The sequence below is a fragment of the Mirounga angustirostris genome, unplaced genomic scaffold (genome assembly GCF_029215605.1).
Source record: "Mirounga angustirostris isolate CCGP_5_RB_7025 unplaced genomic scaffold, mMirAng1.0.hap1 SCAF_13, whole genome shotgun sequence".
Lineage (NCBI taxonomy): Eukaryota > Metazoa > Chordata > Mammalia > Carnivora > Phocidae > Mirounga > Mirounga angustirostris.
Window position 1 is genome coordinate 93864604 of NW_026991721.1, and position 13235 is coordinate 93877838.

The 13235-nt window shown below is 50.6% G+C and overlaps 1 protein-coding gene across 6 annotated transcripts in view; it reads right to left on the minus strand.

Moving 5' to 3' along the window:
* LOC123857727 (POU domain, class 2, transcription factor 3) overlaps positions 1-13235 on the minus strand; it is a 101016-nt gene that overhangs the window by 34367 nt on the left and 53414 nt on the right. For all 6 annotated transcript variants that reach the window (XM_045894834.3, XM_054512236.2, XM_045894833.3 and 3 more), the window contains one exon: positions 10540-10574. In XM_045894834.3, coding sequence (XP_045750790.2) covers positions 10540-10574 — 35 coding nt within the window. The remainder of the gene's footprint in view (positions 1-10539; positions 10575-13235) is intronic.

Consider the following 13235-nt stretch of genomic DNA (forward strand, 5'->3'; position numbering starts at 1 on the left):
GTTGCGAGCCAAGGGGATTTTAGTGGCCACACAGGGCAGAGGAGCTTGACGTGCACCCAAGCAGCAGAGGTCCAGGGAATATGGGCACAGTGTGGGCAGCTGCGATTAGCAGAACCAGCTGGATCTGGAGACAGCAGACCAGCGCTGAAGACAGTGCCTATTGGCAAGGAGACACTGCATCAAGGTAAACTGAATATGCCCTGGCTCGACCACTTCCCTGCAAGTCACTTCACCATTTTAGGGAACTGAACCCTGAGCCCTGGGAGCGGCCTTCAAAGCCATTCTCGGGGCTGGACCCAGAGAAGGAAGTTTGAGATGGAAAAGTGTATTTTCAGCTGCAGCTGTGAGTCTGGGAGAAGTAAACTCCTGGTTACTAGAGCTGCCTTGACAGCCCTCTGACTCGGGGGCAGAGAGAAAGCCAGGTCCCACCCCCTGCCCTGCAGGCACATACCCAGGCAAACACTCCTCTCCCTGCACCCTTCTCACGCACAGGCCCAGGGAGGGGGTGCTTCTCGTGGGGCCAGGGGAACCCTCTGGGTGGGAACCCTTCTTTACCCCACCCTTTACCTGGCACCCTTCCCTGAGCCTGCAGATGCTATCTCTGCCATCCTAGCTGGCAAGCCGTGGCTGTGAGAGGTCTGCAGGAGCCGGTATGAGTGAGAAGGTTCTGGAAAGGTGGAAAAGTACTGTACGCGTGTCAAACGAGGGGCTCTGGGTAACGTGAGGTCATGTCTCACCCACAGGAGCGTGCTCTCTCTCTCTCTCTCTCTCTCGCAGTCTGGTAGTCAGAGAGACCTATTGTGTATCCGAGCTCCACCTTGGGTAACTTACTTCACCTCTGAGTTATAGTTTCCCCAGCTATCTAATGGGAATAATAATGCTCACCTCACCAGGCTGTCGTAAGAATTAAGTAATAGCGAATAGGATATAACTCTATGTAAAGTGCCTGGAGCATTCCATCATCCTCGGTTTGAATCCTGGCTCTAAGCAAGGCCCTTGACCTTTCTGAGACCCAGTTTGCCCATCTGTAAAATAAAGAGCATAAAAGCTACTGCTCTGGGTTGCTGGCAGGTTTAAATGAGATACTACTTATGAAGGACTCAACCCAGCGTGCTCATTGAGCCGAGGGCTCGGGAAATGGTATTGGCTTCTTCTGTGATGGGGGCCAAATCCGGCTTCCCTTTCAACCCAGCTACTCCAAAAAGACTCCTGCGTGAGAGGGGGAAGGGCTGGCCCTTCACCGGAGTCTGCATCCACCAAAGACAACTCACTGAAAGCTCCAAGGGAAGTCCACCTCTGTATCCCTGCAGAATCAGGGAGAGGGTCCGGATGCTGGCCTCGGTGCCTGGCATCCTTGCTGCTCTCCATCCCACACCTGCGCAGAGAGGAAGAGTCCATCTCCATGCCCCGTCTAGATGCATCCAGCCAGTGCTGGAGCCAGGACCCCAGAGGGGCTTTGCGGTGGTGGTGGCGCAATCTGGTAACCCGGACTGTACGAGGGACAGGCCTCCTGAGAATCCACAGCTGCTCCTGCACTCCTATCTCCTCCTCCCTGCCCTGCTCTCAACAAGGCTCGGTCTATCCAATACTGGGGCTGATGCCCGGGGCCACAAACGCCAAGCAGCTGACATCTGAGCCTCGAGCCAAAGAGCCAAGCATGGCTGGCAAAGGAAGACAAAGTCCCACCTCTCCAAAAGCAAAGACACTTATCAGGGGCTTCCCACCCAACCCTGGGGTGGGTGGGAGGCCTAGCTTGCGAGCTCAGGGGTCGCAGAAAAAAAATTACCATTCTAGTAGCATCTGCAGCTCATCTAAACTGGGGCGAGCCCAGCTCAGCAGCCACACAGGGAGAGAAGAGGACGAGAAAATTATGGGTTCGTCAGAAAGTAATAGGAGCTAATGTTTATTGGTCGATTACCGTATGTCAGAGACTATGCTGAGTTATATATCTCAGCTGTAATTAATCCTTACGACATGCCTAGGAAGGAGAAACTCTCACTGGTGTCAGCTTCGGATGAGGAATAGAAGCACAATACAACTGGGTCAGCCCTGCTGTCTGATGCCTCCCCCAAGACAAGTAGGGCTGTGGAGGGGCCTCCTGGAGTCCGGCGGGCTGGCTTTCAACTCGCCTCTGGACGGCGTGACTGTAGGAAATTCTTTAACCACTCAGCGCCTCGGTTTCCTTATCTATAGACCTGGAATGACCCCATCTGCCTCACAGGGTTGCCAGAAGTATTTAATGGAATACTGGATATTTGGCATTATAATAATAGCTAATAATGCATTTTGCACTCAGGGCCTGCACACAGGCAGGATCCAGTAAATACGATTATTGTTATATTATCTTGACCAGTGGGGAAATCCCTCTGGAGAAAGGAGTCATTTAATCTTACCCGTCACCTCCTGCCTAAAAATTAATTCTGCAGCACATCTAGCTAAGCCATTCGATGAGCCCAGCTTAACCCCTGTTCCGGCAGCCCTGGCTGACATAGCCCTTGTCCTGATATTTTTAGGAATTTCTCAGACCTGTCTCCCTCACTGGATAGCAAGTATGTTCTCCGAGGGTGGAGGCCGCGTGTGTTCTTTCTGGGGCGCCTCCTTCCACTGCTGGGGAGCCTCTGTTTTCCACTACCTTGTATTTCTACACAGCCACGGGTAAATCTTGCTCTCCTGGTGGAAGGGACCTGTCCCCCTGGTGGGTCAGCTGTCCTTACTGGGGATGATGGCCAACCTGGAAATCGTTTTCGTTTCTTTCTTTTTTTTTTTTTTTTTAAGATTTTATTTATTTGTCAGAGAGCGAGAGAACACAAGCAGGGGGAGCAGTAGAGGGAGAGGGAGAAGCAGGCTCTCCACTGAACAGGGAGCCTGATGTGGGGCTCCATCCCAGGACCCTGGGATCATGACCTGAGCCAAAGGCAGACCTTAACCAACTGAGCCACCCAGGTGCCCCTGAAAATCATTTTCTGAAACCCGTGGGGTGGTTTTTCTGGCTAATGGGGAGGCTTGATTTGCATTTACTGGGCAGAGAGCAGGCATTCCAGACCTGCTGCAATGCAGAAGGGCATATTGAACAAGAAACACTTATGTTCCGGGCAACTTTCATTCAACTTCCAAATGCCCCACTGGACATCTGTGTCAGTGAGTAGCCTGCCTATAATCATGGGAGCCTAGAACCCAATGCATTTTTTTTATAGGGGCACCAAGTATCTTTTGCCTACTTTTAATAGGCACTGGCTTTTTTCCGGGGGTGCCATTTTCTGTGTAAATTGAGGAAAGATTTCTATCTTATTTTGTTTGGACCTTTATGCAGAGTTAACATTTTGGAAAACCATGGTTTTTGAGCTGCCAATAGAACATGCCATTATCAGTCTGTGTTTGTGTCTGTCATCTGAGCACTAGGCATGCTACTGGCCCAGTGAACCTTCCTGGGGAGTGTGCCCAAGGATTTCCTTGTTGAAATATCTATTATTTTATTCTAAATTCTTTTTCATTCTTTTATTCAAATCAGAGCAACCTGTGGATGTTTGTGTTTTCTATAAATTCCATTCTAGGAGATTCAGGGGGCTTTCTAGAATCCTCGTTCCAAGGGACATTGGGTCTGACAAGGCTGAGAACCACAGTTTTAGAAGTAAGTGGGTGTTTGGGGGTTGGTCCCTTCTGGTCCCTCTGTTCAGAACTGCCTGTTGGCTAGCAGGGGACTTTAAGGTCTGTCCTCCCCCAGATCTACACCTGTGCCTGGCCGCTGTATTTAATTCTGAAGTAAGGTCTTTGGAAGCCCACTGTAGCCCTTGCATCAAAATCATGTCCCCAGCACAGTTCCGTCAGGCTCCCGGATCTGATTTTCAATTGCTTTGGCACCTCAGAGGGGAAAAAAACGAAGGATGTTCTGTATCAACACTTGAGGTTGGGCAAAATGCAGTTTGCAGACTCCTCATCTTCTTCTGTCTCTTAGCCTGCCCCCGCACCCCCGTAATCCTGTCTCTACTCGGAAGCGTGGAAGCAGAAGCTGGGGGCCCCGCAGAGGGAAACCAGCCTCAGAGGACCGACAGCCTTGCCATCCTTAATTCCCACTCCCGCCCCCAGGGTCCTACGGGGAGATGTCAGAGCTTCCCTCTGGCTCATTACCCTGACCCATGCCTGGCAATGTGTGCCTGCCCAGCTTTCTGAGACCTGCAGAACCAGCCCCATTGGCATTAATATTACAGTGCAGGGGACCTCCCTCTCTTTCGCTGCCTCCTCCGCTGTGTTTTCTTCCCCACTGGCAGGGAGCTCCTGTGGGCAGGACCCATGTTCTAGTCCCCTCTGACTCCTCACTACCCAGCGAAGCACAGGTCCGTGGTACGAAATGGCTGAACTTGGTCATTCAGTTCCTTACCTTGCCGCCTGGTGCTCAGCCGTTCCGGTGCCGGCTCTCCCGAGGCTGCTCCCTGAGCTCCCAGGGGCGAGCGCTGAGTAGGCTGTCCCGGCAGACCCTCCCTTGCCAGCTCGAGAGCCTGCTCTGGCCTGGCCTGTGGTTCTCCTCCTGGGCCTCCCTGGAGAAGCCTCTCCATCATTCTGGACCCTCAGAGACCTTTCCTTGGGCTGAATTTTGTTGCTTTTAGAGAAGATGCCTCACTGAGCCAATTAAACAGTACAAATCAACACATACTGGGAGCAGCCAGAGAACCAGGGTGGTTCACGCTCAAGAAAACAGTGAAGGAAAATCCCATCCAATTTAAAGCTAAATGTTATATGGGGGCACGCTGGGGTATCTGCTCTTGGCTGGCTGGCATGGGAGAATCATCTATTGGTGCAGGTGAGCTGAGAAAGCTATCAAGCCTAGGACGGAGAGAAAACCCCAGGTCACTGATTCTCAGCTTTGGTGGCAAGAAGCTTAGGGACAAGGACAACCGCCAACTTGTGTCAGATATCCTTCTGGCCTCAGAGAACTTTTGGAGTCTTCTAGCAAAATGGCACTCAACAACATATGTGGAAACATTGCTCTGCTCTGTCTGGTGGAAACTTGTGGCCCGGGGGGAGCGAGGGATTCAGAAGTCACCAGGACAGAAGAGCGTGAGGCTCCCCAGGGGCGCACCTGTCACTCTGGACTGTCCAAGCCCCCTGAAGCCAATTCTATCTTCCAAGGTCCTTCTGAAGCTAGCTGTTGGTCCAAAGAGCAGGGAAGGGAGGCGAAGAGCTGTCCCCTGGGCTCCTGAACTCACTGACAGGGCACCCAGCCCTGCTACCCTCTCGGACGAGTCCTTCTCCTCTCTTAGGCTACCCTTTCCAGTGGGTCCTCTGTCTGCATTCTGTCTTTTCTGTCTCCTCTGCTGATGGCATTTCCTATCCCTCCCCAAGCCCACACCCACCGAGGTCTCCCCGGTCTTCCAAAGCCTTCCTTTTACAGTGTCTCCACTTTAGGCCAACGCCCCACCCCTTTGTCACCTCATGAGCACATCTCCCTCATTTCCTTAACTCCGACTTGCCCCCCCGCCTGCAGCAATCTGGCATCTGCTTTCAGCACAGACACCAGATGAGGACGTCGCTGCTCGTCTCACTGCCAAGCCAGAAACCGTGTTCAGGCTTGGGGCTCTACAATACCTCTGCAGTCCTTGACTGTGGCTCTCCCCAGCGCCATGAAAATCTCTCCTTTGTGGGGGTGGTTTTCCTCCCCCAACCCCCACCCCCATCCCTTTAACCACGTCTTCTTCATCCCGTCTACAGGCACCCACTCCTCAGCCTGTCCCACATGTGATTCTTCTGCAGGTCTTCCCAGCGTCCCCATCCCATTCTGCACACCATCTCTAGGGGGCCTCCCTCCCTCCCACCATTTCAGTTAACACGATGCAATGGTGACTCCCTGTTAGGCGTCCTGACCTGTCCCCCGGACTCCAGATCCCGATTTGTCACTGTACTGGTACTTATAGCCTTCCAGCTTCTTCCATCGTCTGGACATACTTGTTCTACCTTCTGGCTTCTTGGGCTCTGCTTGCAGTCCCTCCAATGCTTAGCATCCCAAATCAGAAATCTAAGAATCGTGCTGGACCCTTCCCATTCCTTTGCCATCTCGTCCAACCTGTTGCCAAAATCCTCTTGATCTTATCTCAGAGCTCTCTCTCAAATCTGAGCCTCTCCATGCATACTGTCACGGTCATAAACATAGCGAATACGTACACAGTTCCTAGGTTCTAGACACTTGTCTAAAAGGCACACGCCCTCTCATTTGACCTTTGCAACAACCCTGTGAGATAGGTACCATTAGTTTCCCCATTTCCCAGATGAGGAGAGTGAGGAACAATGAAGGGGAGGAATTTTCCAAGGCCACACGATCATGATTCCAGCCTAGGCAGGCTGCCTCTGTGCTCGTGTGCTTGACCTCTTTGCTATAATGCCTCTCCTGAGCTTTGCCCGTTTCTTCATACAACAGCATTCCATCAGGCCTCTCCTTCATCCTTCCTTCCCTCCTCACCCACACGCCCTCTAATGCCCTTCCATTAAATGAAACTAGTCACGCTAGAAAACGCCTAATGGCTCCCTACTGCCCACAGGGGAAAATCCTTTGGTGTGCATTCAAAGTTCTTCACAACGTGGCCCGACCCCCAACTCCTGCTTCCCCTGCCTCATCTCCCCCCATGTTCATCTTCTCACACTTACCCTGAAGCCACGCCCTTTCTCAAGGGAGCCCTCACACTCACTGGCTCCTATGCCTGGAATACTCTCGCCGCCCTTCTCAGCCAGCCAAATCCCTTACACTTCCCCTGCCCCCCACTTCAGACACCATCTCTTTGGTGACGTCCTCAGGCAGGTACCCAGGAGCTCAGCGCTACCCGTCTCTCATGGAATTCACTGAGCAGTTTTGCAATTTATCTTCTTACTCCTGACACACCCTCTCCAGCGCTTCGGAATGACTAAACATTCAAAGAATGAATGATGGGCCCCAAATCCAGCCAGCTGCGTCCTTCTGCCTCTGCCCCTACATTCCAAACGATTCTTTTCACGGGATCACACAAAATCATAAAGACTGGAAAGACATCATGGGACTTATTTTCCCCCACCCTCTCCAGCTCAGGGTGAAGAAATGGACACTCTCTTCCCTATTTCTCTTCGAAGAAAAAAGTGAAAGGAGAGTGGAAGTCAAACCAACCAGTCTGAATAGGTCATGAAAGAAATAAGGGAACCTAACAGACAGATTGCGGGAGCCTGAGAGATCACCCCATGCAAACTTCTTCATTTTATCCGAGAGGAAACTGAGGGCCAGGAAGATGGAGAGGTTTGTCTAAGGACAACGGCTAGTGAGAGGTAGAGAAACAGCATTGGTACCAGGACGCCTGCCTCCCCATCCGGGGATCTGGGCTTATCCTGTTGCCCCTCCACTTTCTTATCCTTCCCAGGGACGGCAGGGTAGCCCTGCCTCTGGGTCCCTGGGTCGTCCCACAGTTCTCCTCCAAACAGGCTCAGGCTGCTTTCCTGGGACCAGGAAGCTAACAGGCTCAGCGTGAAACTTCCTGATGAGCCAGTGTCCCTTGCTCATGCAACTGTAGGACTGTTTAGCCAGTATCTGGCTACAACTCCCGATTGCACCAACTGGCTTGAGGCTTTCCAACTGGGGCTTCACCGAGGGCTCATCCTTTGCTCTCCGGTGTCTGTCAACCCCTTCCCTGTGCCATACCAGGCTGCTCCTCACAACCACCCTTTCTTCCCTTCCCCACACCCTCTGCCTCCCATTTCCTCCCAGTTAGTCACAGTGAGGTCACACTCAGCCCCTGGCTCCCAGCCGCTCCCTGAGCACGGTGTGTGTGCCGGGAGCGGAGAGTGGAGAGACTGTAGAGGAGGATGCAGCAGGCCATCAAGGGAAAGATGGGCTCTGGAGTCCAAGAGATGTGGGTTCGAATCCTGGTTCTGCCAGGTGGCCAATTATGTGACCTTCGGCACATTAGTTCATCTCCCAAATCCTTTGCCAAAAAAAGGTGGGGCTGCCTGGGAGGCGCCTTCCTCGCCTGTCGAATGGGGATAGTAACCCTTGGTCTATAGTGAGAATTCAATGAGATAAAGTGCCCAAAGCCCCTTCCACAGAGCTTGGCAGGCAGTGAATGTTGGTTTACTTCCCTCCCTGTGAAGTGTGGAGGGATGACGGTCAACGCAGTGGCTCGAGAAAGCCTGGGTGCCCACCTGTAGGTCTGCAGGCGAGCTGGTATGAACGTGAACCTGTGGGTGTCCGTGTTGGATGGCACTGAGGGATAGAGTGACTGGTCGCAGGGAGGAGCCATGGGCGGCGGCGGGGGGTGGGTGGGTGGGATGGATGTGGATGCGCGTGAGCAGAGGAGTGCTCTGGCCTAAGAGTGTAAAGGAGTGTGACCTGGCTGAGCCTCTTTCTCCAAAATTCTCCCCTTCTTGAAAGGAAAGATCTGTCATGTCTGTTCTTGTCAGTAATGAGAAATCCAAAAACCCTTTCCAGGGGAGGGAGGAGGGAACAGCCCACCCCATGGGGCTCAGCTAAGTGAAGCAAATTCAAGCGAGGCCCACTCCTGGAAGAAGCCAGCATGCTTTCTCCCGACTGTTGGAGACACCACACCCCAAAAGATGTTCAAAGGGCCAGGGACCTCTCTGGATGCTGCCTAGGGCCAGAGGGGCTGCCCCCAGTCTTGTCCCAAGCACAAGGGTTTCTCAAGCTCCCAAAAGATCACATAGGCAGTTCAACCCACCAGGCCTGTGGAGCAGGCCACCTCCGGACTGGGCTGGTGTGGTCACATCTTGGTGTGGAATGGGCTCCTCCCTGTGCATCTTCTCCAAGGGCCAGGGACAGTGAAAGGTGGGTCCCAGGCTGCCATCCTGCCTCCTCAGGGTGGAAAGCACAGGGCACAGGCCCCATCCCAACCTGCTTAGGATTCTCCTTCAGGATCACAGAATCCTGGGGAATTTCCTCCATCCTCCCGCCCTGCAAGCAAACCTGGCAAAACTATCCCTGAGAGAAGACTCTGTCTCATATGCAAAGACCATGGGTGAGAAGCTGACTCTACTGTCTCTTTCCCTTGGTGGCTGTTCCGGTGTTTAACGACCATGTTGGTGGCAAGTCCTAAGTCTGAAGCCTCTCTCTACTTTAGGCCTCGCGTACAGAGAGAGTAGTTTGCCTCCACTCGTTAGACGACTTCCACAGTGAACAAAATGCAGAACGCCTGAGAGGTTTTGGCTTGGGACTCCAGATTATTGCTCTCTCTGACCATGAGGGATATACCCAGAAAGTACCCAGCCCTTTAGGAAACGTTAGTAGTGACTTCAAATCACTGTATAGATAAAGGAGTCTGATCTCCAGTCCCACCTCAGACTGTCACCTAAACTAGGACGCAGAATATCAGAGCAAGAAGGAACCCGTGATCCTCCAATGCACCCCCACATCAGGATTTTCTGCCCTTCCACCGCACTCTTCTCTGCCTGACAGAGTCCTACTCACCTTTTAGAGCTAGTTCAAATATTACCTCCTCCATGAAGCCTGCCCTGAGCTCCCAGGAAGAATGAACTCTTTCCATTTCTGTTTGACACCATGCTTTCTACACACCTCTAGTAAAGCAGGGTTGTGAGTGTATTAGAATTATTCCCCGAGGAGTCTCTCTCTCTCTCCTCCCTCTCCTTTTATCTCTCTCTTGCACTCTCCATGCTAGACTATAAGCTGCAGCAGGGCAGAGAGCATGTCTTAATTTTCTTTGTATTCCCACACCTGCCATAGTGTATATGCCCCACCCCACCCCCGGCCAAATTTAGGAAATCAATTAATTTTTCAGCTGAGAAAACTCAGACCACCTTAGCTTTCCTCCCACCAACATACCCTCCCACATCTGCTCTGGCATCATGCCCTGTGCGAGCCCTCTCCCCCCGGCTTCCCGCCAGCCTGATCTCAAGGGGGAAAGTCCTCTCCCTCTGCTCCATCCTTCCCTTCACATCTGTCCATCCCGCACTCTGTCCAACACCATCTGCCCCCACCTGAAGCCCTCCCAGACTAACTCGAACCCCACACGACTCGGTTTTCTTCAAAGGCGCCAAGCTTGTGTCTACACTGTCCCACGGAGCCAGGTTATACACTTTGTCCTGGGCTCTCTTGTTCTGTTCCTCCTGTTTGTCCCCTATCTTCCCCTTTCAATCGGGAGTTCCCTGAGGGTCTCAGGTCCTCCATCCTTGGTACCTCCATACATTCCTCTCTGAACAATTGGTCCACGCAGACCGACTCACCCAAGAGGCAACTCGGACTAAACGCCGTGACGGGAAGAGAGCTGTGGTTTTAGATTCTGCACCACATCAGGCAAGTACTTAGTCCTAAATAAGTGCTCCAGGTGTCAGTACTCTTTTGAGGGGATAGTGGGGACCCCAGCGTTGGCTTGTTGACTGGGGAGGGGCTGGACACAAAGGCCCTTGATAGGCCCCTGAAAGCTACAGAGCCTATGAATAAACACCCTCAAACTTGACATAATCTTCTTTATATCTCCCGCACCTGGCGTAGTCTAAGTGGCCGCCCCCTGCCCCTGCCCCTCAATATTTATAGAATAAAGGTTGCTTTCTGAAAGACCTTACCTGCCTGTTGAAATCTAGGCCATTTCGATCATTTCCTGAAAGAGATAAAAACGAAAGTATGAGTTGTTAGTGGGATTGGGACGGACTGAAGGTTAGAGGGAAATGGCAATGTGGGGGAGGAGCTTGTCTAGATTTTGAAAAAGAACACCCGCTTCCCCTGTGGCCAGGCTCTTCCTACTTATCCTGTTTCCTGGAGAGGTCTTTGGAAAATCTCCTCCAGGGTGGTGACTTGTCCGAGGTCACACAGAGTCACCCGGGATGGAACTTGACATCCCGGAGCGTGCGTTCTGTGGCACTCCCTCAGACAGATAACAAGCTGTCGTGGCTAAGCAAGGGATGACCGGCCACCTAACACGGCTGCCCCATCCTGGTCCTCCTGGGGACATGACACCTAAGTCATGTCAGATAGACAGGTGTCTGTCCTTGCTTTCTCCCCTCTGGCTTTCATTTCTTGTCTGTTCATCTCTTTCCTTTTATAACGGAACAAGTTATGGTGGGATAAGTAAATGTGTGCTTAATAGAGAAAAATATTTGTTATAGAGAAGTATAAAGTAGCAGAAAAATCACTCTGCCGAGGGGCAGCTATAATTCATATTTTTGTATATGTTATCATCTTTTTTTATGTTTGTTTTTCCTCATTGATATTCACCACCCTGTATAAATTTTACCCCGCTTTTCCCAGTGAACATCATTAATATTTCCCCTCTACTATTAAGAGGCACCATAAATCTTTTATTTCTCCAATGCTTGTAAACATCGTTTTTAATGGTTCCCTAATATTCCATTCTGGGGACCGTAGTTTGCTTAAATATACACCTATTGTTAGGGGGACTTGCTTCTATTGTTAGCTATAATAAGGTTTCCTTTTCCTATAATTATCTATGGCAGTGGAGCGCCTGGGTGGCTCAGTCGTTAAGCGTCTGCCTTCGGCTCAGGTCATGATCCCAAGGTCCTGGGATGGAGCCCCTCATCGGGCTCCCTGCTCAGTGGGGAGCCTACTTCCCTTCTCCCTCTGCCGCTCCCACTGCTTGTGCTCTCTCCCTCTCTCTCTGTCAAAATAAATAAAATCTTTAAAAAAAAAAAACCAAACCCCAAAAACCCCCACCAAACTATGGCAGGAGCCACCAAACATGCTTCCTTTATGCGCCATGGTTGGCTGGCTCTGTAACAGCAAGGACAATGACTACTTACTAAATACCATACATTCAGGGCATAGCACTGGGCTTAGTACATAACAGGGGTTCAAAATATACTGGTTGAATGAGAGAATAAATGGACAAGTGAATGAATTCAGAACTTTCAATCAGAAAATTCTTCTGCTTTTCATTGGCTCTTCAATAACTTTGGAATAAAGTCTCAATTCCTTAGCACAACACATAAATCCCCATATGACTGTCCCTCAGGATCCCACCTCACTCCCTCCCAGGCACCCTGAGCTCAGGTGCAAACATACCAAGCCTGTCCTGTCTCCACACTTGCCCAGAGTTGGTTAGCCTTGCTCCACTCTGGACCCCAGGAGCCCTCGCTGCCCCTGCATGGCACATCATGGGACTCCTTTTCTGTGCGCTTTTCTCCTGCTAGTCTATGAGTTCCATGAAAATGGGGACATGACTTCCATTCTCAATGGCTACCACGGTTCCTAACATAGTGCAGTGTCTCAAGAAATGCCTGGTAGAAGAATGAATGGGACCTAAGAGAATCCTCTGGAGTTTTAACTTAAACCCCTTGCCCTGCTCTGTTCTAAATGAGCATGGGGAAGCGTGCCCTTTCCTCTATGGTTGTGAGGGCATCTCCTCCAGCAACTAGGGCAGCAAGATGAGAGCAGAGGATGAAGAGGGATGGGGTCCTGAGAAGGGCATACGGGGAGATATGGAGTGACCTCTGTATAGCAGCCTGATTTTGAGATCAGTGAAGATAATACATAAAATCTGCAAGGAGAGCTAAAGGTAGGAAGGGCCCACAATCTGAAAGCAGTTGCACATAGACAGATAGACTTAAAGGCAAAATTGCTTTTACCTTTTTTTTCAATTGAGGTGTAACTGACATATAACATTATATTAGTTTCAGGTGTACCGCATGATTCAACATTTGTATACATTGTGAACACGCTGATCATCACAATAAGTCTAGCGAACATTCATCACTACACATAGTTACACATTTTTTTTCTTCTGATGATAATTTTTAAGATCCACTCTCTCAGCAACTTTCAAATATGCAATCCAGTTTTATTAACTACAGTCACCATGCTGTTCATTACATCCCCAGGACTTATTGTATTTTATAACTGGAAGTTTTGGCGCCCTTTACCCATTTCACCTATCCCCACCCCTCAGCTCTCGCAACCACCAATCTGTTCTCTGTATCTATGAGCTTGGCTTTTGTTTTTGTTTGTTTGTTTGTTTGCTTGCTTGCTTTTGAAATTTCACATATAAATGAGATCATATGGTATTTGTCTTTCTCTGCCTGATTTATTTCCCTTGGCATAATGCCCTCAAGTTCTGTCCATGTTGTCACAAATGGCAAGATTTCATTCTTTTTCATGGCTGAATAATGTTCTATGTCCCATGTTATGTGTGCATATAGACATATACACAGCATATTTTCTTTACTTATTCATCCACCAGTGGACACTTTGGCTGTTTCCATGTCTTGGCTATTGTAAATAATACTGCACTGAACTGGGGGGGAGATAT